This window comes from Trachypithecus francoisi, unplaced genomic scaffold, assembly GCF_009764315.1.
Source record: "Trachypithecus francoisi isolate TF-2019V2 unplaced genomic scaffold, Tfra_2.0 Lachesis_group12, whole genome shotgun sequence".
Lineage (NCBI taxonomy): Eukaryota > Metazoa > Chordata > Mammalia > Primates > Cercopithecidae > Trachypithecus > Trachypithecus francoisi.
Genome location: NW_022681457.1, coordinates 80564115 through 80590628, shown reverse-complemented (window position 1 = coordinate 80590628; position 26514 = coordinate 80564115). Strand labels below are relative to the sequence as shown.

The window sequence follows — 26514 nt, the reverse complement described above, 5'->3', positions numbered from 1 at the left end:
TATATATTAAATATATAAAGAACTTTTTAAAAAGAGAAGGAAAAAATAGAAAAAGAACTGCAAATGGCCCTTCCATATATGAAATAATGCTAAATTCCACTCAGAACAAAAGAAATGCAAATTAAGATGACAGCGAAATGCTGTTTTTTTTCTATCAGACTAACAAAATCAAAACGTTTGACAGTGTACTCTTGGTGAGGTTGCAGGGGTTGTGGGGGAGTGGCACTTTCATACACCACTGGTGGGTATTGCAAAATGGCACAATCCCTGTGGAGGGGAGTTTAGCAGTATGGAGCAAAATTAAAGATACACACTTTCCCTTTGATCTAGCAAACCCACTTTTAGGAATCTATTTCAAAGATACATTGGCAAGTAGAAAAGACATATGCATTAAGTTATTCGTTGTAATCACTGCTAGTAGAACTTACTTTACAAAAGACTGGAAACAACCCAGGAGATTGATTGAATAAAATAAGGTACATAATCAATCGTGAAGTCTTATCCAGTATATAATTGTAATGGAGTGCTCACCAGGATATATTGTTTAGTAAAAAAAGAAAAATAGACAAAACAGTATGTATACTGTGTTAGCTTTTTAGTGAATAAAGAAGGGAACAGGAATACACACACACACACACACACACGCTCGTGCGCGTATCATTTATTATATCAAAAAAACAAAAAGGATACAATAAAACTAATAAAAACGAATACTGTGTGGGACTAGATGTAACAGGCAGACAGAGATGAAAGCTACACTTCTTTGAATATATTTTGTTTGTGGATTTAATTGTGTAACTATGCAAAACTCTATATCATCATTAAACAAAATCAATTAAAATGAGGGAAAAGCTCTCCCTTGAAAGCAAAAGCGGAATGAAACAAATGAACCTAACTATGTATCATGTCATTGATGAATTAAACTCAGCAGAATTATTTCAACTGGCAAATGCAAAGTAATTTGTCTGTTCTTCTAGTGGGGTATAGCCTAAGGCAAAAAGAACTGCAAAGAAACCTTAAATTGTTTCTAGTAATGATAGTGTTAGTAGTATACTGATATTGTTTTTCTGAAACCATTATATACATTTTCTATATGTATATGTTAGGATCAAGCAAAAAAAGTAATTGTGTTAATGTCACTGGAAACACGGATGTCAGCTTAAAAGAGATACAAATATAAAGTCAAATATAGTAGGTAAACAATTGTTTGCTATGTGAATTATATATCAATAAAGCTGTTTTTAAAAAGAAAAAGAAGATAAATACAAATCTTATAATCCTAATTTTGTATTGGAAATACTAGTTACAAATGAATGATGCATTCTTTTCCTCAAAAAATTAATTCCCACCCTGAGCAATATAGTGAGACTCCATCTCTATAAAAAATAAAAAATCAGTCAGGTGTGGTGGCTCATGCCTGTAGTCCTAGCTACGCAGGAGGCTGAGGTGGAAGGAATGCTTGAGCGCAAGAGTTTGAGGTTGTAGTAAACAGAGATCACACCACTGTACTCTAGCCTGGGCAATGGAGCAAGAGCCTGTCTCAAAAAAAATATTATAGTCAAAATTTTAGGTGTGATCATGCTTTAAGAAAGGTTGTTTAGGTATGGTTTACATTTTAAGGTGTCCTTATCTTTTAGAAAATAATGCTGAAATATTCTGTGGATGAAATGGCATAATTTCTGGGAATTTTCAAAATAGTATAGAAAGAAAGTGGATGGGGTATTAAAGAAATAAAATTGACCATGATTGAAAATTGTTGAATCTGGGTGATGGAGGTGGCAGGGTTGACTGTACTATTTTTTCTGCTTTTTTATATGTGAAATTTTCCGTAATGAAAAGTTTAAAAATATATACACTGGAGGAAAAAATGAGTTCCCTTTGCAAAGAGATGCACCCAACTAGCAGAAGTGTTAGAGGAGAGCTGGTTGAATCATTCAGGGACTAGAAAGAGCAGCTACAGAAAGAAAATCCAAAGCCAAAGGCCTAATAAAAGAGAGAGACGAAGTGGAAAGTGTTTGAGGCTGAGCATGGTGGCTCACGCCTATAATCCCAGCACTTTGGGAGCCTGAGGCAGGAGGATCACATAAGCCCAGGAGTTCAAGACCACCCTGGGCAACATAGCAAGACTTCATCACTACCAAAATTAAAAATAAAATGAGAACTTAGCTGGCTATGGGGATGGATGTCTGTAGTCCTAGCTACTTGGGAGGCTGAGGTGGGAGGATCATTTGAGCCCAGGAGTTTGAGGTTACAGTGAGCTGTGTTCACGCCACTGCACTCCAGCCTGGGTAACAGATATATATGGGACAAGTGAACATGCTCAACAATATCTGAATGTAACTGGGAAAATATGGAATATGGGTCACTCTACAGGACAAATAACCTACATACATAGGACTAGGAAATATGCGTATGTCCTAGTTTTGACCGGCCTGGAAATAATGACTAACCCATAATAACATGAGCTTCCCTAGCTACTCTGATGGTGATCTGTAAATACCATTACCAGTTGAAAGGAACCAGGGTTCCTTGGGAAAATGACTGATTCCAAGTCGGGGCAAGAAATGTACAAGATCAGCCGCAAACATCTTTTCATACAAGAAAACCAGGACATTATCAAAGGTTACTGGGATGTGTCCAGAAGATTCAGGAGCCAAATTGAAAAGACTCCACTGGCCAAAGATGGGATAATCCGAGCATCAAAAAATAATGATTGGCTGGGCTCAGTGGCTCACGCCTTGGGAGGCCAAGGTGGGCGGATCACCTGAGGTCAGGAGTTCAAGATCAGCCTGACCAACATGGTGAAACCCCATCTCCACTTAAAATACAGAATTAGCCGGGCATGATGATGGGTACCTGTAATCCCAGCTACTCGGGAGGCTGAGGCGGGACAATCACTTGAACCCAGGAGGCAGAGGCTGTAGTGAGCCGAGATCGCACCATTGCACTCCAGCCTGGGCAACAAGAGTGAAACTCCATCTCAAAAAATAATAATAATAATAAATAAATACATAATAATGGTTACAGAAATTACAGTAGATTGACATATATCAAATACATGAAAATATCTGAATTCCCAATGATTAAAATGTAAAAAAGCCTCATTAATCATCTTTGGAGGGTGCTAAGGAATCAGCTCATTATTCTGCAAATGGGTAAATAAGGGGAAAAATTAAGCATTTTATCTCATCTTTTCTGTAGGACTGCAACCAAAGAGTTACAAGAGAAAGTTTATAGAAGTATTGTAGCATCTCCTAAGGAAAGGATGGATCTAGGTGATGATCCTCAGTGGCTGCAACAAGCATTCTATGCAGAGCCACTGAGAACTTTATCAGTTTTGGCCAAGAACACTTGAACCTAGTCTTTTTTTAAAATTTGAGATGGAGTCTTGCTCTGTCGCCCAGGCTGGAGAACAGTTGGCGTGATCTTGGCTCACTGCAACCTCTACCTCCTGGGTTCAAGCGACTCTCCTGCCTCAACCTCCCAAGTCGCTGGGACTACCGGCATGCCCACCAAGCCTGGCTAATTTTTGTATTTTTAGTAGGGACGGGGTTTCGTCATGTTAGCCAGGCTGGTCTCAAACTCCTGACCTCAGGTGATCCGCCTGTCTTGGCCTCCCAAAGTGCTGGGATTGGAGGCACGAGCCACTGCGCCCAGCCTGAACCCAATCTTGATCAATAATTTTTTTTTTTTTTTCTTTTTTTGAGGCAAGGTCTCACACTGTCACCCAGGCTGGAGTGCAGTGGTGGGATCTCACCTTACTGCAGCCTCAACCTCCTGAGCTCAAGCGATCCTCCCACCTCAGCCTCCCAGATAGCTGGGACTACAGTCTCTGTCTAGTAGGAGAAAGTCTACAAAGCAGTCTACAAAGTAATATGGGAAAAGGAAAATCAGTTTGGATGTATACCATAAGGTTAATTATCTCTGTGTTATACAATTATGGGTATTTTTATTTTGCATGTGTGCTAGTCTGTATTTTTTTCCAAAATTAATATGTTACAGGTTGCACAAAAAATGAGGTGTTTTTAAAAGTAAAACTTACCAAACTTTCCAGTCGTCTGAATAAAAAGAAAGGAGAGAGAGGAAAAGGAAAAAAAAAAAAAGTCAAGATCATTTGGCTAGATCTTAGGCATATTTTATTAGCATATGACATCTAGTACATATTGGAAAGCAGATAAAATCCTGTCCAAGCTTGACTCTGAGAGAAACTTTCCAGAAATTTTATAAGCTCAGTCCTGACACAGAAGAAGAGGTTCTTGGTGCAGGCTTATCCAGGGACCATGTTTGCTTTGATATTACACATAGACCATGACCAGGATCCTCAGAGTCTCTGGCAAAACATCAAATATATTAATTTACTTAGATTTTATATACTTGGCACAAGAAATATGCATTACCCTTTTACATGGGATGCTAGGGGGAGTGCACTGACTTAGTTGCTGGGACCTGGCTCCGAGCTCCCAAGTGTTGACATCTTCCTAGCAAGAGTGATGGGGGAGGGAGCAGGATTCAGAGTTTTCTGCCTTTTTCAAGTTCATGTCAAAATCTCTAATAATACCAGACCTCTGAGTGATAACTGATACTGTTGCTCCTGGGACTGCCGGTTATAATGGTGTTAGTGATGATAGGGATGAGAAATCCATGCTGTGGTTGCTTCTGGGCTTGGAGGGCCACCCTTGCAGCCTGCAGTTATTCAGTGGCTGATTCAGGGTGAGTTAGAAATAACGAGACAGAGCCACGGAGGCCCAGGCCTCCCGACATTCATTTATGGCCAGGAAGGTCCTGAGCAGGCTGCATGGCAGAGTTCTCAGCACACAGGGGATGTTCAGGGACTGGCCATCTTTGGGGCTGCCAGGTCCCCTGAAAGTGGCCTCAAAGCAGGGTGCTAGGGCCCATGTGAAGTTGTGCTCTCCAGTCATCTCTGAAGAGCTCAATTCCTGCTGCACCTTCTCCCTCTTCCTCACTTCCCTTTGCCTCCCTTCAGACTTCGTCTCCTCCTCCCCAAGCCTGTCCCCTCCCTGCCCATTCCAAGAAGAGTAAGACTTGCCTGTTCTTTCCCCCGAGCTCAGCATCACTTCACACTCCTTCTCTCACCTTTCCCCCCATCTCCCCTCCAGGCCCAGATCAACCCTTCCCGTGAAGCTCTGGATCCTTCCTCACTTCCCCAGGAACTTAGCCTCCTCTCTTTCTTTCTCTCCACCAGCAAATGCACTCAAATTTCTACTGGTCTGAAACCTTTCCCCTTGGCATTGCCTCCTAGGACTCTGCTTTTTCTTTCTCTTCCCTACTGAACTTCTGTCTCCTATAGCTTTTAACCTGCTTTGTCCTCTCACCATGAATTCTCCTTCTTCCTCACTGTGGGTGGTCCACCTCCCAGAATTCTCTCCAAAATCTGTCTCCATGTACTGGTTGTATTTTTGGATATATTTCTGCTCAACTGGACAGTGTCTCATCTCTGTGTTCCCAGATTGCAGGAACAGTGTGGGCAGCAGTGACTATTTGATGGATGCCTGCACAACCTTCCAGAGAGCTTCTAGCTCTGAGAAATTGATCTTTGCTGAGCAAATCTTGTCTCTCCACTCCTACAGCTGGCCAAATAAAGACTGACCAGGCCTACTCCCTCAGACTCAGGCTCCACTGAACAAGATCTGTCAAACCCCTCAACAGAAACCAGTGAACAGGCTGGGTGGAGGGGGTATGCCGGAATCAGAGGGGGCTTCCAGACGATCCTTAGCCAAGACGGACGCACAGAAGTGCCATCAGGACTCCAGCCTGTTGCGTTTTTGTGATCCTCAACAGTCCTGTTATATTCCAGGTTCTCCAAGCCAGCACCCATGTTCCTGGATGACTCCTTTCGCAAGTGGGCTAGAATCCGGGAGTTTGTGCCGCCTTTTGGGATCAAAGGTCAAGGTATGTTGGGAACCCTGACCTACATTAACATCTCACCCCCACGACTGTCTCCCTATCCTTCAGGACAAGGCTACATCCTCGAAGTCCCCATGCTAAGAATCCACCCTTCCTCTACTCTCAACAAATCTCTACCTTTTTCCCTTCCTTTTTTCACTTTTTTTTTTTTTTTTAGATAGAGCCTTGCTCTGTCTCCCAGGCTAAAGTGCAGTGGCATGATCTCGGCTCATGCAATCTCCACCACCTTTAAGATCCTCCTACCTCAGCCTCCTGAGTAGCTGGGACCATAGGCACGCACCACCATGCCTGGCTAATTTTTTCTTTGTATTTTTAGTAGAGACAGGGTTTTATCATGTTGCCCAGGTTGATCTCAGACTCCTGGACTCAAATGATCTGCCCAAAGTGCTGGGGTTATAGGCATGAGCCACTGTGCCCGGCTTCTTCTTTAATGGAATATGTACACAGAGCCCACCACTTTGCCAGGGGCTAAGTATACAACAGTGAAGTGGACAGAATTGGTTTTTCTCCTCAAAAAGCTCCAGTATAGCAGAGATACAGATACTCAGAGTGCAGGGTTCTGGTGAGGGAAGTACAAGGAGCTGTGAGAGCACAGGAAAGGTGTGCCATAGACAGGAACACTAGAGTACTAGGTATAGTAGGGACATTCCCAGAGAGATAAGAGACTGTCCCCCAGGAGTGCCCCACACCCCTCTACCAGCCCATCCTGATGTTTTTCACCTCAACCTCGTCTCCCTTCCAACCCTTCCTTATCCTGTCCAAGGCTAACCTTTCCCCTGCCCTCTTAGAAACTCCCCTTCTGTTGCCTTGGGGACCCCACCCACACAGCTCCCTCCTAACTTAAGACTTTCCCATCCCTAGTAGTTAAACAATTCTGCTTCTTTGTCAGGTTCTGTGCTGTTTCATGGCATGGTGGAAAATAATCTGGACTTATGGGTCAGGCAGAGAGGGATCAGATCCCCATACTTCGTTTTTACTAGCTGTGACCCTGGACCAGTTACCTGTCTGTGCTTTAGTTCCTTCAGCAGTTAAATGGAGAGAATTATACTACTGTGTAAAGTTGTGGTCAGAGTTACATAAAATAACAGCTAAAGGGGTGATATCATTTGGCCAGGTGACTCAAGAATACCTGAACCCTCTACTCAGCCAGGCTACCTCTCCCTGAAAAGAAGGCAGTGGCCAGGAAAAGCACTGTTGAACTGGAGCTTTGACCTCAGACCTCCAAGGACAAATCTAATGGGTCGGGTTAAACCATATGAAGAACACCTTTTTCCTGGGTGCATGCAGCAAAGAAGGCCACTCTTCTCTCTTAAATCTGCACTTGAGACTCAGAAGGGATAGCTACAAAGGCCAGGGAAATTTGCTATGGAGCCCATCAGCCAGCAAGCAGAGAGCACCTGCTAATGTGTAGTCTTTCTGCTGAGGTTCTCCTCCTAGAAAACAAAGCCCAATCCATATCCTTGACCTTGGCTAATTTTAGTAGCAATATGCTCTTCCTTAAAGGTGAAATTGGAAGTGGGAAAAGGAGGGAATCTGCGGCCTTTCCTGAAGCCCACCATAAGGTATATCTGAAGGCACTTAGTGTAGAACATTGCTTAAAGGTTTGTTTCCCTACCTCATTCTCACTCCACTGGAAGGATTCCCTACCTCATTCTGGAAGGATTCACTGCACCTACTGCCTCCTCTTTCTCACCATTTACTCCTGAAGAACATCTGCATCCCTGCCCATCCCACCCCACCATTCCAGTGAAACTGCTCAGTGTCCTGGAGAAATCCAAGGGATACTTCTCAGTCCTTAATATGACCTCTCAGCTACCTCTACCAGCATCTCCACCCCTCTCCTTTAAAAAAGTATAAGTTTGTTATTTTTAATTTTGGAGACATCTTTTCTTTACAAGAAATATTTCAAGCATACAAAAAATACTAGGAATAATGAGCATTGATGTACCTTCTACTCAGCTTAAGAAATAAAACATGAGATACAATTAAAGCTTCTGTGGAGCCCTTCCCACTCCATTCTCTTCCTTCCCCAGGAAGCCATTATTCTTCATTATCCTGGCTTCAGTGTTGGCATTCTTATGCCTTGTTTATGTATGTTTGAGACAGGGTCTTGCTTTGTCACCCAGGCTGGAGTGCACTGGCACACACACGACTCACTGCAGCCTCAACTCCCGCGCTCAAGCAATCCTCTCACCTCAGCTCCCCGGGTAGCTGGGACTAAAGCACACACTAGCACTCCTGATTAATTTTTGTATTTTTTTGTAGAAACAGGGTTTAACCATGTTGCCCAAGCTGGTCTCAAACTCCTGAGCTCAAGCAATCCTCCCTCCTTGGCCTCCCAAAGTGCTGTGATTACAGGTGTGAGCCACCACACCCAGCCTTATGTATTTTCACTACATATTTATATATTCATTAAAAATATAGTACCGCTCTTACACGTCTTTAGACTTTACAAATGGTGTCATTATATGTACATATATTTGTGAATATATGTATGTATATTCTTCATTTTTTTGAATATGTTTTTGAGATTTATCTATATTGATACATATAGCTCTAGGTCATTGATTTTTTTTTAATGGCTGTATAGGATTTCATACACCACATTTAATCTGTTTTTTCTTTTTTTGGTGGACATTCAGCTTGCCTCCAACCTTTTGCTATAACAAACAGCTCATCGGCAGACACTCTTGCATGTCTCCTGGAGCAAGCATGTGACTTTGTCAGTGCTCCGCGCCTAGGAGCATAGTTGTAGGATCTTAGTGTATGCACATCTTTGTGGTTATTTGATGTTATTAAGATGCTCTCCATTGTGGTGATACCAGTTTACTTTATTTTTAGGTCTTTATGTACATTATTTTATATCTTCCTAACAACTCCACAAAATAGGAATTACTTTCATTTTAGAGATGAGGAAACTAAAGCTCAAAGAAAGGAAATGATTTATGTAAGGTCACAGAGCACAGCCAGTATTTGACTCCAAAGCCAATACCCTTGCTATTCACTATACATTATATTGTAGTGCGCTCATGATACCAGTTTGGAAGAGCAGTCCTCATTGCCAAAGCCAGAGAGGCCGAAGAGATGAGGTCTACATAGTGGGCACAGGTCTGAGAGCACAGAAGTCACAGGGGTCCTTGCTGAGTGGAGTGCAGGTGGGCAGAGCCAGGCTCAGGGAGTAAAGAGGTGAGGAGGTAAAGTCAGCCTGGCAAAGAGCAGGATTCAGGATTGGCAATGTGAGAGGGAGAAAGTGAGGGAAAGGTGATGTCAGATAATGAGGCACGTGGTGAGCTCTTCGGCTGTTGGGTGTCTCCTTGTTCGTTTCCTAGTATCTGCTGGGTGGGAACACAGAGATAAGCACAAGGTGGTCTCTAGCTCTGAGCAAGTACTCCCATTCCAGGGGAGACTGCATGCTCCAGCTTCCAGGGAAGGCCCTGGCCTAGGAATGCATGCCCTGGGGCCTGACTACAGAGCCTCAGAAAACCAGTTGAGCCTCCCAGAAGCCTGGGAAAGAAGCTACGTGCCAGTGTTAGGGACGGGCTCCTGGCAGTGATATGCCTGTCTGTTTCCTGCCTTCACTTCCTTTGTCAGGAATAAAGTCAGGGCAGTGGCCCAAAGCATCCTGGTGTCCAGAGCTCTCTCCACTTCCACTTTCACTCTAGCCCCCAGGAACTTGTGCTTTCCAGTAGGATTACCTGTAAACTTTTTTTTTTTTTTTTTTTTTGAGACGGAGTTTTGCTCAGTCGCCCAGGCTGGAGTGCAGTGGCGTGATCTCGGCTCACTGCATGCTCCGCCTCCCAGGTTCACGCCATTCTCCTGCCTCAGCCTCCCAAGTAGCTGGGACTACAGGCGCCTGCTGCCACGCCCGGCTAATTTTTTGCATTTTTAGTAGAGACGGGGTTTCACCGTGTTAGCCAGGATGGTCTCGATCTCCTGACCTCGTGATCTGCCCGCCTTGGCCTCCCAAAGTGCTGGGATTACAGGCGTGAGCCACCGCGCCCGGCCTATCTGTAAACATTTTGTAGAAACGTAAGTGACCCTGTAACAGAAACCTCTCTCCTCTGTCTGCAGACAATCTGATCAAAGCCATCTTGTCAGCCACTAAAGAGTACCGCCTGACCCCTGCCTTGGACAGGTGAGCCACACACTGCGCAGCCTCCTACCCACCGCTGCCTGGTGGTGTGCAGAGGTGTTGAGGTCCAGCTGGCCTTCCCTGGACATGAGCAGTTTCTCTAGCACATCCACACATGCACATACAGTACACACACAGGGCGGGTGGAGCAGGTAAGTGGAACCACTCCACCTGACTTGCACCCCCATGGGTTGTAAGCACTTGGCAAGACATCCCAGTCCTCAGATACCAGAGGTTTGAGGGTAAGAACTGAAGACACCGGGGCTGGGACTAGCCCAGCAATGGGACTGAGGGCCTGGGTGGCGGGGACAGGTGAAGGGGGCAAAGCTTAAGTCCAGAAGGCAGTGACAGCTCCCAAACCAACAGACCCTAGAGTGGGAAGCGCCAGGGTCAGGGATGGGAGAAGCAAGATGAGTAAGCTCCCTAGTGATGCTGGGAGCCTTGAGTCTTAGAGCCTCCTGTCCTGTTCCCCTTTTCTTTTTTTTTTCTTTTTTCTTTCTTTTTTTTTTTTTGAGATGGAGTCTTGCTCTGTCACCCAGGCTGGAGTGCAGTGGTGCGATCTTGGCTCACTACAAGCTCCGCCTCCCAGTTCACGCCATTCTCCTGCCTCAGCCTCCTGAGTAGCTGGGACTACAGGCACCCGCCACCATGCCCGGTTAATTTTTTGTATTTTTAGTAGAGACAGGGTTTCACCGTGTTAGCCAGAATGGTCTCAATCTCCTGACCTTGTGATCCACCCGTCTCGGCCTCCCAAAGTGCTGGGATTACAGGCGTGAGCCACCGCCCCTGGCCTGTTCCCCTTTTCTTGCTTTCCTGGTATAGCCCCAAGCTTGGCCCACTTTTCCCTCTCCCCTGAAGCCTGCCTAAACACCACTACCCCTTGGAGAACCTTTACCCTAGAATGCCATCTTACCAGAGCTCCCTCCTCACTACCCAGGCCTGGCACCCAAGCCTTTCCATGGCCCTGTTTTCCTGGGGAAGTGTCAGGGCTTAGAGATGCTGGAGAGTCTCGGGGCCCAACTACCCATGGTATGGTTCAAGCTTTCTCTCAGAAATGCTGCCAGAAGCCCACTGGTCTTCTTCCTCTATCCCAGCCTGGTCCTGGACAAGGGCATGGGGTCAAGGGCCAAAGGAGCAGGGGAAGAGACCTGGTGGGCAGTTCTCTGTACAGAGGTCTCCGCCTCTCTCCCCTCAGCCTCCGCTGCCGCCGCTGCATCATCGTGGGCAATGGAGGCGTTCTTGCCAACAAGTCTCTGGGGTCACGAATTGACGACTATGACATTGTGGTGAGGTGAGCTCCCCAAAATGGCACCTCGGGTGAGTGTCCTGGTCCAAACCCATAGCCCTGAGCCCATTGAGAACTGTCTATCTGGCTAGTTGGGCTGGAGGTCAACAGAAGCCTCAAGAACCTGGGTTGGAGGGCTTTGGAACAGACAACTAGGGGTAGCGCCTGGGGAGAATAGGTCCAGGTGACCTGGACTCCTATTCTCCGTGCCTGGGGTATTCTGGGGTCATGGTACCTTCCCAAACACAGACCCAGGCTCTGACTGGGCCTGCTCTCTGTAGACTGAACTCAGCACCAGTGAAAGGCTTTGAGAAGGATGTGGGCAGCAAAACGACCCTGCGCATCACCTACCCCGAGGGCGCCATGCAGCGGCCTGAGCAGTACGAGCGCGATTCTCTCTTTGTCCTCGCCGGCTTCAAGTGGCAGGACTTTAAGTGGTTGAAATATATCGTCTACAAGGAGAGAGTGGTAAGCTCTCCGTGCACCACCTCTTGCCCTGGCCTTCCCCAACTCCTAAGCAGTCCCGCCCCTTGAATGCAGCAAAGAACGAGTAAGAACCTTCAAAAGAAGCATTAATGACCCAAAGCTGCAAGTCACCCAATGGCAGCCAAGGGGCAGAAAGGTCAGGAGATTGCCAGGGTTGCTGGCCAAACTCTGGGGGCTGATACGCCTGACACCTGCTACCTGCTTCTAGGTGCCCAGGTGCAGATCCTTCCTTAGCCTTCTGTAGTCAGACCCCAGCAGCCCCAGGGACCCTTCCCTGGCGTTAGATCTCCTGGCCGAGGAAAGCTCTGTCTCTCAGGCCAGCCTTTGTATCACTCCCAATCTTCCCACTCTGCTGCCCTGACATTGTAGCTGCCTCCCTTGCCCCGTCTTCTCCTCTGTAAGTTCTCTCTGACTCTGGTCTTAGGGGTCCCTGCCTTCTTTCTCAGCCTGGGTTCTGCAGGGATAGCAGACCCCTTAACTTGAGAGTGCCAGCTTCCAAGCTTGTAAGTCCTGGTCTCTTTCCACTTTGTACTTTTACCACTGACCTATAGCTGAATCCCCAACCTGCCACTGAGTCTGATCATTGGGAATGATCAGGTTCCACTGACTGTTCAAAGCAGGTAAGGGTCTGGGCCCATTTCTTTAGGGAGCTTATGTGGCAGAGTAAGGTCAACTGCTCTTTAGGAGACCACCACTGAGTTCCCTCCCGAGACCTCTACTTCCCAGCTCTGGGCCTACAGGGACATCCGTGAACTTGTCCAGGTCCACTCCCCCACAACCAGCTGTCACCAGGAGCCCCAGGGCTGGGGTACTGCAGAGCTCAGGCCATTCATCTTCTAATACCCAAGCCTCTTACTAGAGGAGGATGATGACAGACAGCCCTCTGCCTACAATGAGAAACTAGTTGTTCTTTTTGAAGGTTTAGAGAAGAGTTGGGAGTGGGAACAGCTTCCCTTGCCTGTAGGGGCTCAGTACAATTTGGTTTAACTCCACAGCTCTTTCCCAAGCAAGGCCAAGTACAGGCAGTGTCAAGTAGGTAGCAAGCAAGAGAGAAGACAGAAGTCAGGTCCAGAAATTCAGGTAGGTGGGACAGTGGGGAAGGGGAATCCATTTCAAAACCAGACTGGATGAGGCACCGGGGCTCCACGGTGTCCAGTCCGCCTCCCCAAAGGGGAGGAAAGGGCCAGGCAGCAGAGTGATCACTTGGCCTTAGCCAGACCCAGCTTCAAGTAGGCCCACTGCCCACACAGACCGGGTAAATAACAGTGGCTCCAGGAGTACCCTACTGTTTTCAGAACCCTGGGAACTGAGACACTAGTGTTTTCAGAGTCCCTCTCTTTGCCTTGAGGGCAGTAGAATTAGGATCACAGATAGGTACTTTTAAGGGAGAATGGTAGGAAATAGGGTCTGTCCTGGTGAACCCTAGTGAGCCTAAGGGCTCCTGTCTCACCCTGGCCTTCTGCCATCCTCCTTTCACATCGTTTCCTCTGTCACAGCCTCCCTCAGGGCAAGAGCTCCTAAGGGACAGGGCTTGATCCCATTGGTTTTTACCCTTCAGTGCCCAATCACCATAAATGATCTGGAATTGGCTCAAACACCAGTTCCTACTTCCTACTGGGCAGACTGGGAGAAGCCAGGCAGTTAAAATAAGGCCGGGCCAAAGGGGTGGGTCAGAGCCTGTCGTGGATGTTATCACGTGTTCCTTCCAGGAACACCAAGGTCAGTTAATTCAAGGTTCTTAAAATTCATCCAAGGGAGTAAGGAAAGAAAGAAGAAAAGGAAGGAAGCCAGCTAGAGTCGGAGAACTCACTATACTCAGGCTACTCAGGAAGCAGACAGCAGAGCCTTGCTTTTCCCAGGAAGACTGAGGAGCTCTCCGCCCAGACTGGCCTTGGCAGCAGGCAGATTCAAGGTACCAGCATTGCAGGATGAGGCACAGGCACAGGCTCACTCTTGCTGACATGTGTGTTGTCCTGGCCATACCCGGGGCTCTAGGACCAGCCTTGCATTGGTGAGCAGTGCTCCCCAGGATGGGTGGGGGTGAGTGGGAAGGAGAGAGAGGAGATAGGGAGGAGTCCTCTGAATTACCGTGGGCCTTCCTTGGCTCCAAAGTAAAAGATAATTTGGACCTTTAACATGAGCTGCCAGAGGAATGCCAGGTTGCCCGTGGCCTCGCCTCCCCCATCTCTCAGAGTGGAACTGCCCAGGCCCTTTGGCTGCCCCAGGGAACTCTTCTTTAGTGTCCTTCTCCACCCCAAGCCCAAGGCTAATGCCTTCCCAGGACCTCACCCATGCTTTGCTGCACTTCCCTGGCATCTGAGACCCAGGAAAATGTGAGAGAGGCTGCTTCTCCAGGTCCCCTCCTGTCTGGTGTCCTAGTCACCAGCTTATCCTGCTCCTGTAGGGACGTTTCCAGTCATGCCGCCTCTGGGCTGCTGGAGAACTCTCTGCACCTGTCTGGAGCCTCACCTGCAGAATTCTGGCAGGAGGCAGCTCTGTGTTGTGGAGCCAAGGCCTGGCAGGGCAGGGCTAGAACAGGAATTAGGCCTTAGTCACAGCTGCTTCCTGCCACTTACTACATGAGGAGTCTTTTAAAGCCTATAACTTTCTAGTACCCAGGAGTCCTCATAGGATATGGGAAGGGGCAGGGCAAGGGGGAAGACGTAGGAAAGGACGGCCAAACAACCCAGAGCTAAGAGCCTGTGCCAGAGCTGGCCTTACTTTCTTGCATCTAAGAACTCTCCTCTTCATCATTTGTGGCCATTTGGGTCCCTGACTCACTGGACAGTGGCACTGATAACTCCAAACAGGTTACAAAAAGGCCTTTTGTCTCCCAGATCCCAGGAGCCGCGGCCAAGCCAGCAAGCAGGTGTAGGAGTTCCCAGCAGGCTGTGTGCTCAGGGCAGCTCAGAGGAGCACCAGTGGATGGGCAAGCACAACATGGAAGCTGAGGCTTGGAGAGAGGGTGGAGCCAGGGACATGGGGGTGCAGCCTCCAGCTCCGGTGCAGGTCTTCTCAGAGGTGCCTCTGCAGTCTTCCCCAACACACTCACTCACTCATCAGATGTTCATGAGGTATTCTCTTTGCAGGCTCTACACTGGCCCCTGGGAATACAAAGAGGAATTAAGTACTGTTCTCAACCAAAGTAGCTCACAGTCTAGTGGGAGAGATAGTCCCAAAGCTAGAGTTAACAGTACAGTGTGGAGGCTGCCATGATGAGGAAGGCCTAAGGCAGCTCTGGGGCAGGTGGGGGACAAAAGAAGGCCTCCTGGACAAAGAGTCACTCCTGAGCTGGACCCTGAAGGAAGAGTTAGGAGTGAGTGGGCGAAAGGCATTAGAAGCAAAGGGAACAGCATGTGTAGACCCAAGAGACCATGCTCCCTTCAGGAAACTGGAGGTGTGCTGTGTGGATCAAGCATGGCACAATGAGGGTGGTGTGTCAGAGCATGCTGCCTAATACCTCCAATGCTGTGGCCTGTGCATCCTCTTCCTGGTGTTGGATGAAGGCTGGAGACACCCCATCCACTGTCCAGAGGGCGAAGGCCTGGGGTCTGGAGAGGACAGGACAGGTGAGAGGCAGAGCCTCCCATCCCCATCCCTCAGGCCCTGCCCTCCTGCCTTGGCCAGTCTCACCCACTGCACCTCAGCAGGCCACAGAAGCCCCTGGGAACTGCCTCCCGACCCGCTTTGCTGCCTCCTCTTCCTCCTCCCCACTCCTAAAACCGGAAAGCCAGCCTCGCTGCTGAGCATCTCTGACTGGTCATCAATTCATTGAGGCCCTGGGGCCTAGGCTGGGTGGGTGTGGGGTGGTCCCAGCCTAGCAGTAGGGAGAGGATAGGGCTGGGAGTGGGTCCCTGGACAGCCTTGACACAGCACTTACCCTCCAGCTGTACTTCAGTCTCTGGGAAGAGAGGGAGGAGGGCAGGATCTAAGAGGCCAGCCAGGGCCCCACATTCAAGCACAGGGAGACTGAGTCCCTGATTTTAGAGAGACAACATGGCTTAAGAGGGGAAAGTGGCTTAGGCCTTGGAGTTACACAGATGTGGGTTTAAGTTTAGACCCTCACTTACTAGTGGGCTACCTTAGGCACTAAATCTAACCTCCTCAGATTTAGTGTCATTGATACAGTAGATGAGGAGTGCTGTGCATCTTTCAGGGTTATTTTTAAAATTAGATAAGATGAAATCTAGCCGGGCGCGGTGGCTCAAGCCTGTAATCCCAGCACTTTGGGAGGCCGAGATGGGTGGTTGACGAGGTCAGGAGATTGAGACCATCCTGGCTAACACGGTGAAACCCCATCTCTACTAAAAATACGAAAAACTAGCCGGGCGTAGTGGCGGGCGCCTGTAGTCCCAGCTACTCCGGAGGCTGAGGCAGGAGAATGGTGTGAACCCAGGAGGTGGAGCTTGCAGTGAGCTGAGATCCAGCCACTGCACTCCAGCCTGGGTGACAGAGTGAGACTCCGTCTCAAAAAAAAAAAAAAAAAAAAAAAGATGAAATCTAGAAGCATCTAGCATAGAGAACTTAGTTATCGGTCTATAGCAAATAGTAATGCTATTTATTTATTTATTTATTTATTTATTTTTTATCGCTGGTGGTGATTTTGCTGTTAGAAAAGCCCAATTATCCCAGGGAGCGAAGCATTTTTTTGTCAGGCTGTAGGGCTTGACCTAGGAGGTGACCCAGAAGCAGGGGTCAGAGGCCAGGCCTAGAGGAGGGAGAGACGAGGAGCCTCCTAGTGAAAGGCAGCAGGGCTGGACTAATCCATAGGGCAGAAGGGGCCGCCACATCCCCAAATGTAAGGCCTCTTATTGGACCAGGCCCAGATGGGGATTGAATGATGTCCACCTGCACCTTCACCTGTTCCCTGCACTTCCACCAGCCTGAGAGGGATGCAGAGCCTTAGTGTGGACTCTGTTCTGGGAGACTCAGTGCAGGCCTCCTGCTGCCTAGCCAGCATACACCACCCAGCCCAGGCTTCTCACCAAGCCTCTGAGACCAGCTCTTCGAGGATTCTCCACCACTGCTCCTCTGCCTTCAGATTAAAATGCTCAAGAATGGGAACTCCCTCAGCTCCTCTTCCTCACTGTCTTCTGTAAGCTCTTGGTCACTGCCTCATAATTATTACCATTGTCATTCTCCTCCTCCTGCTCCCCTTCCCACCACTCTTCCTCCCCCTCCCCCTCCTGCTCCTCTTCCCACCACTCTCCCTCCCCCTCCTCCTGCTCCTCTCCCTCCCCCTCCTCCTGTTCCTCTTCCTGCCACTTTCCCCTCCTCCTGCTCCTATTCCTGCCACTCTCCCTCTCCCTCCTCCTGCTCTTCTTTCCACCACTCTTCCTCCCCTTCCTGCTCCTCTTCCCACCACTCTTCCTCCTCTTTCTGCCACTCTTCCTCCCCCTCCTCCTGCTCCCCTTCCTGCCACTCTTCCTCCTCCTCCTCCTCCTGTTCCTCTTCCCACCACTCTTCCCCCGCCTCCTCCTGTTCCTCTTCCTGCCACTTTTCCTCCCCCTCCTCCTGCTCCCCTTCCTGCCACTCTTCCTTCTCCTCCTCCTGCTCCGCTTCCCACCACTCTTCCTCCTCCTCCTGCTCCTCTTCCCACCACTTTTTCTCCCCCTCCTCCTGTTCCTCATCCTACCACTCTTCCTCCCCCTCCTCGTCTTCCCTTTCCCGCCATTCTTCCTCCCCCTCGTCCTGCCCTCTTCCCGCCACTCTTCCTCCGCTTCCTCCTCTTCCCCTTCCTGCCACTCTTCCTCCCCCTCTTCCTGTTCCCCTTCCTGCCACTCTTTCTCCCCCTCCTCCTCCTGCACCTCTTCCCACCACTTTTCCTCCCCCTCCTCCTCTTCCTCTTCCCGCCACTCTTCCTTCTCCTCCTGCTCCTCTTCCTGCCACTTTTCCTCCCCCTCCTCCTGTTCCTCTTCCTACCACTCTTCCTCCTCCTCCTGCTCCTCTTCCTGCCACTTTTCCTCCCCCTCCTCCTGCTCCTCTTCCCACCACTCTTCCTCCTCCTCCTGCTCCTCTTCCTGCCACTCTTCCTCCTCCTCCTCCTCTTCCTCTTCCCACCACTCTTCCTCCTCCTCTTGTTCCTGTTCCAGCCACTCTTCCTCCTCCTCCTCCTCCTCTTCCTCTTCCCACCACTCTTCCTCCTCCTCTTGTTCCTGTTCCAGCCACTCTTCTCCTCCTGTTCCTCTTCCTGCCACTCTTCCCCCTTCTCCTCCTGTTCCTCTTCCAACCACTCTTCCTCCTCCTCCTGCTCCTCTTCCCACCACTCTTGCTCCTCCTCCTGTTCCTCTCCCTGCTTCTTTTCCTTCCCTTTGTTCTCCTCTTCCTTCTGTCATCACTATCATTATCATCATAGCTGTCACTTATTAAGCTCTTCAGTTTATCAGCTTTCCTTGAATTCATTCAGTTCTCATAATGACCCTATGGCTAGGTACTGTTATTATCCCCATGCTAGAAATTAAGAAACTAGGGTACAGAGAAGATGTGTTACTTGTGTAAGGTCACACAACTAGTTAAGTGGTAAAGCCTAATTCAAACTCAGATCTCACTGCCTTAGGGATCTTCCTAAGAAATAAATCTGACCACATACCTTCCTGGTTAGAATCCTCCATCAGTCAGCTCCTATCTGCCGTGGTCTGTGAGAATGGTAAGAACTACCATTTACTGAACTCTTCTCTATACCAGGCCCTGGACGATGTGGTTTATATGCATCATCTCAGCCGGCTATTTCCACAACCTTACAAGGCAGGTACTATGAGTAGTAGTCAGCGGTAGGGCCGCATTTTGGACCGAAGGTGTCTCACTTTAACCATTGCGCTATAACACCTCCCATTTATTCATTGATTCAGCAAATCCAAAGCAGTCACCAACATCACATGGAGTCCCATTCTTCAAGCACAGTCTCACTCACTCAACAGTTCCCTTTCCCAGTGCTTTCCTTCACATCCAGCCAGTCCAGTACCAGGGACTGAATGTCACCCAAGGGAGAAAAGCTCCAGCCAAGGTAGTAACACATGGTGTTACCTTAGTAACATCTCAGTGCTGCTTCCCATTCCTGTGTCCTGTCCCTGGTCCTTGATCATCTCAGATCTTTACCCTCATCATCTTCAATTCCGCTGTACCTCCATCCTATTCCAAAGAAATTGCGTGTCCAGCTGCACAGGGAAAATAAAGGTTGTCACCAGCCAAAAACTCTCAGCTTCCTGCTTCCCATCTACAAACATACCTGCATCCCTGCTTCCTCCTCTACCATCCCTCCTGTGCCTCTGCCTTTCATGGTCAGTTCTCTCCTGTCCTGGATGCCATCTCCCTTCACCTTCTCAGGACTGTCTTCTTTCCTATGTCTCCTTTCTCACCTCTTTGCCGGGTCCTCCTCTCACATCTATGAATGTATTTGGGTCTCTTTCACCTTAAAAATAAAAGCCCTCTCTTTAGCTTATATTCACCTCTCTTCTCTTTCAAGTTTCTGGGAAAAGTCATCGCCTGTCCCAGGGTCTAGCTGTTTGCTGTCTGTTTCTCCACCTCTCCATCCTGCCTTCCAAAACCACTCTCACCTGGCAGTGACCTTCTGATTCTAAATCCAGCAGACTCAACCTCAACTTAGTTTCAACTCCACAGCACAGAACTCCATGATCTGGCCCCTTCCAAGCCTTCCCTTCTCCTTGCCACTCTTTTTTTTTTTGAAATGGAGTCTCGCTCTGTCACCCAGGCAGGAGTGCAGTGGCGTGATCTCGGCTCTCTGAAACCTCTGCCACCCCCTCCAGGTTCAAGCCATTCTCCTGCCTCTGCCTCCCAAGTAGCTGAGACTACAGGTGCCCACCACCACACCTGGCTAATTTTTGTATTTTTAGTAGAGATGGGGTTTCGTCATGTTGGCCAGGTTGCTCTCAAACTCCTGACCTCAGGTGATCTGCCTGCCTCGGCGTCCCAAAGTGCTGGGATTACAGGTGTGAACCACTGCGCCTGACCCTTGCCACTCTTTAGCGCCCAGCATGTCCTCTCCACTCTGGCCTGTTTCATGCCTCCGTGTTCTACCCGTTCGCCTGCTCATGGACGTACGAGATGCCCCTCTTATAAGCGCCAGGAGGACAGCAGCTGTCCTGTTGATCTCTGTAAGGTCATCACCTCCAGCGTGTTTGAGGCATAGTTGGTATACATAAGAGAATAAGCACATGTGGAAACTGAGGCCCAGAGTGCAGCAGTACCTTCGAGGAGAGTCGGGATTCTAACTCCAAACTCTGCCTCTCAGTCAGGCTCTTTCCTCTCAGCGAGGCTGCCTCCTTTCATTGCCCTGAAAGGTCTTTCTTTTAGGTTCAGACCCTCGCATCCTTTTGCTCTCTTCTTGCCTCTCCAAGGCATCTCTTTCCTCTTAGCCATATTTGATCTTCTTTATGCAGTTCCGAGATCATTCTTCTTGATAAAGAAATAAGAACTGAACAGTCCCTGGCACTCTGCCTTTCAGTTGCCTGTTGGCATCACACGGACCGCTCCAAGCTGGCTCTTCTTTTTGTTCATCGCTTTTTTTCCAAATATAGCTTTCAAAAAGTTTTCTGACCCTCTCCTTGTAGCATACATCAAAATTCCAAATGGACTAAAAAGTGAAACATAAAAATATAACCAAAGGGGGCCGGGCGCGGTGGCTCAAGCCTGTAATCCCAGCACTTTGGGAGGCCGAGACGGGTGGATCACGAGGTCAGGAGATCGAGACCATCCTGGCTAACACGGTGAAACCCCGTCTCTACAAAAAATACAAAAAAAAAAACTAGCCGGGCGAGGTGGCGGGCGCCTGTAGTCCCAGCTACTCCGGAGGCTGAGGCGGGAGAATGGCGTGAACCCGGGAGGCGGAGCTTGCAGTGAGCTGAGATCCGGCCACTGCACTCCAGCCTGGGTGACAGAGCAAGACTCCGTCTCAAAAAAAAAAAAAAAAAAAAAAAAAAAATATATATATATATAACCAAAGGGAAGTTTAAAGTAAGGATAGAAATCAAATCCCTGGAAGGAAAGAACTTTCAAGACACAGAAGTGCTAGAAGAAATCAAATTTGATAACATATTAGAATTTCAAGTTAACACAAAAAGACTGCCACACAACTTTGAAAAAACATATTTAGAACATATGGCAGGCAAAGGGTTATTATGAGAGTTAACAAGAAAGCCATTAGAATCCCAGCAGATAATGGACAGGAAACTGAACAGATCACACAGAAAGAAAGATAACTAGTAAACAACAGAAATATGTTTAACCTTCCTAGCAGTCAGAGAAATTCATGTAAAGGAAACAGGCTGCCATTTATCACCTACCATGTTTTCAAATAATGTGTTAAATTATCCTACACGATGCTGCATGAGTGTAATGACAGGTGTATCAAAGGCTACTGATCAGAGTACAAATAGGGACCAGCTTTTTGGAAAGGAAATGGAACTTGGTACCGAGAGCGATCACCCAGAGGAAAGAAAAGTCAGTGCACAAAGATTTTTATTGTAGTGTTACTTTATATTTTGTAGTGTTATTTATAATAGCCAAACCCAAATATTACCTAAGGATTTTTTTTTTAATGTGAGTTATGGTCTCACTACCTGATGGAGTATAAAGCAGTAGCACAGCAGTCCTGCCGAGGGTGTGGGCACCTGGACCAGCCAGCACAGCTGCTATCCCCAAACCTTCAGTGCAGGTAGGATCACCAGGTAAAGCACTGGCCTCAGTGTTAGGAACTGAAAACAAATCTCTTCTGCTGCCACATCTTTGAGTTTCATTTTCCTCTTCTATAAAATGGAAATCGTGAAAGCCTCCCTGCATAGCTACCTGTTATTCTGCTGTAAGACCTAGTAGGACAATGCACAGGACACCAGTGACACACTGTGCTCGTCTGCAATGACATTCGCCTTCTGAGAAGTGAGAATGAGCACAAGAAATATTGCCTGCCCACTGGGCAGAACCCCAACCACAGGACGGGGAGTGAGCGTGTCGGCGAGAGCAACAGGGCCTGGGCCCAAGGGTACAGATGCCACCTGATCAGGAGGGTCCTGCCACCTTGTTTCTTGGCCTTCAGGATACCGATGAACATGCATATTTTGGGCATAGAGAACAACGTTGGCAAAGAGCATGGTGTATTTAGTGAATTAAAAGTAATTCAGTATAATGAGTGTGGCATGGGCATGATACTGCCCTTGACCTGAGAGAGGCATCTGCCCTAGGCCCCACTGTGGCCCTCCTCTGACCACAGCCTTTGCCATGGAGTAAAGAAGAATATGCAGAGCCAAGAGGGATGTGCCCACCCCAGGCCCATCTGCCTTGAGAGACCACTATCAGGTAATGGAGACCTCAGAATTTCTTGCCCTAACAGTGCCAAGTCCAAGTCCACTTCCATCTTCTTGAGGGCAGAATATAACTCTCTTTGCATACCCTAAGCCCAAGGAGGGTATCTGCAGAGGCTGTGAGCAGAGCTTGGATGTGTGGAGTGAGGAGGAGTCTACACACATGCACAGACTTCTTTTTTTTTTTTTTTTTTGAGACAGGGTCTTACTCTGTTGCCCAGGCTGGAGTCGCACGATCTCGGCTCACTGCAGCCTTGACCTCCCTGGGCTCTGGTAATCCTCCCACCTCAGTCTTCCTAGTAGCTGGGGCTATAGGTCCTCACCACTACACCTAATATTTCTTTCTTTTTTTTTTTTTTTTTAGAGAGGAGTTTTGCACAAGACTTCTTATGGTATGGGATGGGACCACGGGTGGGAGTTGGGCTGGACCACCATGGTCCCGCACAACAGATCCCCCGGATCAGGATTCTAAACTCAAACCTGTCCCCAGACATTTTTCAAGGAAGGATATATATACACACACACACAACACACACACACACACACATATATATATATATATATTTTTTTTTTTTTTTTTCTTTTTTAAACAAGGTCTGGCTATATCACCCAGGCTGGAGCGCAGTGGTGCGATCTTGGCTCACTGCAGCCTCCGCCTTCTGGGCCCCTGCCATCCTCCCACCTCAGCCTCCCAAGTAGCTGGGGACTACAGGTGTGTGCCACCATGACTGGCTAATTTTTGTATTTTTTTGTGGAGACAGAGTTTCACCATGTTGCCCAGGCTGGTCTCCAACTCCTCAGTTCAAGTGATCTGCCCACCTCAGCCTTGCAGGGTGCTAGAGTATATTTAACATCTTGATAACTTGCCTCATAACTTTGAGATATTTAAAATTAAATGTTAGACATGTGATATGTGTATAATACACCCATTTGTAGTTTTGTCCTTGGCCCAACAATGTTAAGAGTGGACCTACATGGATATGGTGGCAGTGGCTGGAGATGAAGCTAGGTGAGCAGGGGACAGATGGTGAAGGGTCTTAAAAGCTAAAGTCTCATCAAGGAGCCTGGACCTTATCCTGAGGACCAATAATAGCAGAAGCTAACAAGAGCTGACTTTGTGCCAAACATTATATGCATGACTTTAAACTGTCATAACACAAAAACACTATAAAGGAGAGCTGGTATTACTGCATGGGAGAGGGTAATGAGACTTTGAAGGGTAAAGAACTTGCTTCGGGACACAGAGTTAGAGTAGTTGGGGGTGTGAGGGTTCACAGTCAGACCTGCACTCTAATTGTCAACGCAAGCTGTTGCAGTGGGCAGTGGAAAGCCACTGAAGATTTTAAGCCCAAGAGTGTCAAGATCAGATTTGTGCAGGGATGTGAATGAACTGAAGGGAAAGCAAGAGGGAGTCAGAGAGAGCTGATGGCTGTTAGAGTGACCCCAGGAGAGTTGGTGGCCCACCCTAAGGCAGTAGCAGCAGGGAGCATAGGCGTGGACATATCTGCCTACTCTTGCTGTGAAAGCCTACCACAGTTAATCTCTACTCCCAGACCTGTGAGCACACCAGGAAACATTCTCTCAGGAGCCTGGTGGGGAAAGTGCTTCCTTCCCAGATGTTTTCCCCATTGCTCCTGGATGTTCTGACAAGAGCGGAACAGGTTGCATCAGCAGGAGTTTGGCAGCTCCACACAGAGGAGCTGGGTCCAGACTTGACTGAGGCAGGGGCATTCCTGAAGGAGGAGGGATTCAGCAAGGAATGCAGCCCACAGCTGGCCTTGAGGAGAAGCTGGACCATGCCAGACCAGCAGCACTGGCTGGCCTTATAGGCCTCTGTTGTGTCCTGTGGATTAGGGAAATGAGATGTGAGAGGCCTTGGGCCAGATGTGGACACTTGCAGGCACAGGCCTTGTGGAATAGGACTGTGTGCTGGCAGCAGGCCTGGCAGTGTCTCCAGCAGCAGGAAGACCTCCCCGTGGGGAGCCAGGGGGAAGGCTGGCTCTCCCATTCAAACGCATGCACGTGTGCAGGTGTGGATGTGTCCTGGCCTCTCCGGTGGCTGACGTTGCTGACCACACCCTCCGCTTCACTCTCCTGGTGTCTGTGACACTCACTATAATCATAATAAGTAAGATTTATTGAGCTTGCTATATACCAGACCCTGTGCCAGATGCTGTAAAATGCACAGCATCTCTAATCCGTACAGCTATCTGGGAAGTAGGTCTTATCAGCCCTGTTGTATGCACAAGGAACTTGAGGTGTAAAGAGAGGGCACAGTGTGCCCCGGGTCACAGAGATGTGGAGCTGGAATTGAGCCTCTGTTTTTCACACTCCAAAGCCTCTGCAGTGGTACACAGACGTTCTGTGTATGTGCCTGTGTACGTGTTTCTGAGAAGAGGAGTTACAGCTTTTTTTTTAGGAAACAGGCTGAAGTTTTGTTGGTACTTGATGTTTTTGTGGCTGGGGAAACCGGAAATGCCCAAACCATGTCTTAGTCTTACTGTTTCTCCTTTCCCAGAAATCTCTGAGGAAACTACACCAGGACAGTGGCAGATGAGAAAGAATAGAAGGAGCACTGGACTGGGGCTGTGTTGGGCTCCCAGTTCTCCAGTGCAGGACTGCCTGGGATTTGTGACCTAAAACAGGGCCCCTTCCCCCAGGGTCCCAATATGACTCTCAGCTGCTGCTGGCGGAGGAAGAACCTAGGGCAGGAAGACCTCAGCGCAGTGAGCCACGCAGGGCAGAGGCAGAGGTGGCCTGCTCCAAGGAGGAGGCCTGCCCAGCTCACTCCCTGCCGCGCAGAGGCAGCAAGTCAGGAAGGGCTGCCTATGTGGGAGAGAATTTTCATCTCACACCAGTAATCGTGACACACTCAGTATCCTCAAATCTAAGCAGTCACATCCGGCATTTCTCCTCCCAGGAACGAGTAAAGATGAGAAGAGAGGTGGCAGCTTTCCCCTCCCCATCAGATCACCAAGGGGATTGAGTTCATCAAATTTACTACCGTTTGAGATAGTGGTTTAAATCCAGGACTTACAGCATATGGAACAGACCAAGAGGGATTGTTTCCGAGAGGGCATCTCATGTGCAGAAAACCAGGTTGTGAAGTCAAACGCAGCGCAGATTCTCGCCAGCTGTGCGTGTACCCTAACAAGTCCCCTCACCTCTCTGGGCCTCGGTACCCTCTGAAAAATGGGACCTGGGCACCAGAGAGACTCCTGAGAGCTTCCTTAGTGCTCTTAGAGGAGAAGGGGGAGGTCTCCTTTATCTTTGACCCCTAACCCCTCAGACTTCCAGAGGTGGGAACTGCAGCGATGATATAAATGGTGTGGCGGAAAGAATACCGTTTTGGAGTCAGGACACTCGGGTTTCAATCCACTTGCAGCCACCAGCAGGCTGTTTGACCTTGAACATGTTTCATCTTGGGGCCTGTACCTGTGAAGTGGGTGAAAGTTAAAGAGATAATAAAGTAACCCTTGTGAAGCCAGCCTGGAGCCTCCTCACACCCGCCCCCAGCTGTGCCCAATCCTGGTTCCCCGTGCTCCTCCCGAGCAGCCCCTGTGCTTTCTCCCTCCTCTTCAGGTGTGTGCGGGGCAGGCACGGGCAGGAACCCCAGGTGGGAAGCTGTTGGGGCCTGCTGGGCCTGGAGAAGGGACAGGGGCTGTGCTGTGCTTGGCACAGGCTGGCACCTGCCGTTCCTGTCAGTCCACATCTGGCCCACCCAAGAGGGGCTTCCCCTCAGCTATGCCTAAGGCCTTGACTATTTCTCCACCCTTCCCTTTCCTACTGTCTCCCAGCATCCCTCCCTTTCCCTCCCTTACACACACCCCACTTCTGGAGACAGGAGCAGGAAAAACTGGGGTCGGCTTATTCAGCCTGACGGGCTGAAACCGAAGTTTGCCGCAAGGGCCCATCTTTTGAACTGACCTTTGGAAGACAGTTTGCCAGAGAAAGAGATGTTGCCACAGAGGTGGGAGCCATGAGGAGGGAGTGGCTGGAACAGAGACAGTCCACCAAAGGAGCAGCAGCAGAAGAGGCTGAAGAGCTGCTGGTCACTGAGGGCCCTGGGTGGAGATCAGATCTCCTTTAGTAACCATCACTGATGCCTCTTTGTTGCCTATGCTGGACCAGGCCCTGGGCTACAGAGGTGAATCAGATGTGAGCCCCTGCCCTGTGGGGCTAGTGTGCACTCAGCCTGGATTGGCTCATTTAATTCTTGCAATAGTTTGTATGCTAAATAGTCATGGTGTCCCTCGTTTGTCCATAAGGAAATGGTACATTCCTTGCCCAGGATCTGCACATGGTGAGTGAGCAGAGTTGAAGTTAAATCCTAGGACCAAGGATCTGAACTCCAAATTTTACCACCTTTTGAA

The 26514-nt window shown here is 48.7% G+C and overlaps 1 protein-coding gene across 15 annotated transcripts in view; it reads left to right on the top strand.

Annotated features, from left to right (window-relative positions):
• ST3GAL3 (ST3 beta-galactoside alpha-2,3-sialyltransferase 3) overlaps positions 1 to 26514 on the top strand; it is a 239593-nt gene that overhangs the window by 200088 nt on the left and 12991 nt on the right. For 11 of the 15 annotated variants that reach the window (XM_033226759.1, XM_033226764.1, XM_033226760.1 and 8 more), the window contains 4 exons: positions 5816 to 5910; positions 9997 to 10060; positions 11253 to 11348; positions 11624 to 11810. In XM_033226759.1, the coding sequence (XP_033082650.1) occupies positions 5816 to 5910; positions 9997 to 10060; positions 11253 to 11348; positions 11624 to 11810 (442 nt within the window). Of the gene's footprint in view, positions 1 to 5815; positions 5911 to 9996; positions 10061 to 11252; positions 11349 to 11623; positions 11811 to 12823; positions 12909 to 13687; positions 13840 to 24659; positions 25933 to 26514 lie in introns of those variants that run through there. The other 4 variants (XM_033226761.1, XM_033226762.1, XR_004440891.1 and 1 more) reach the window with 3 other exon arrangements.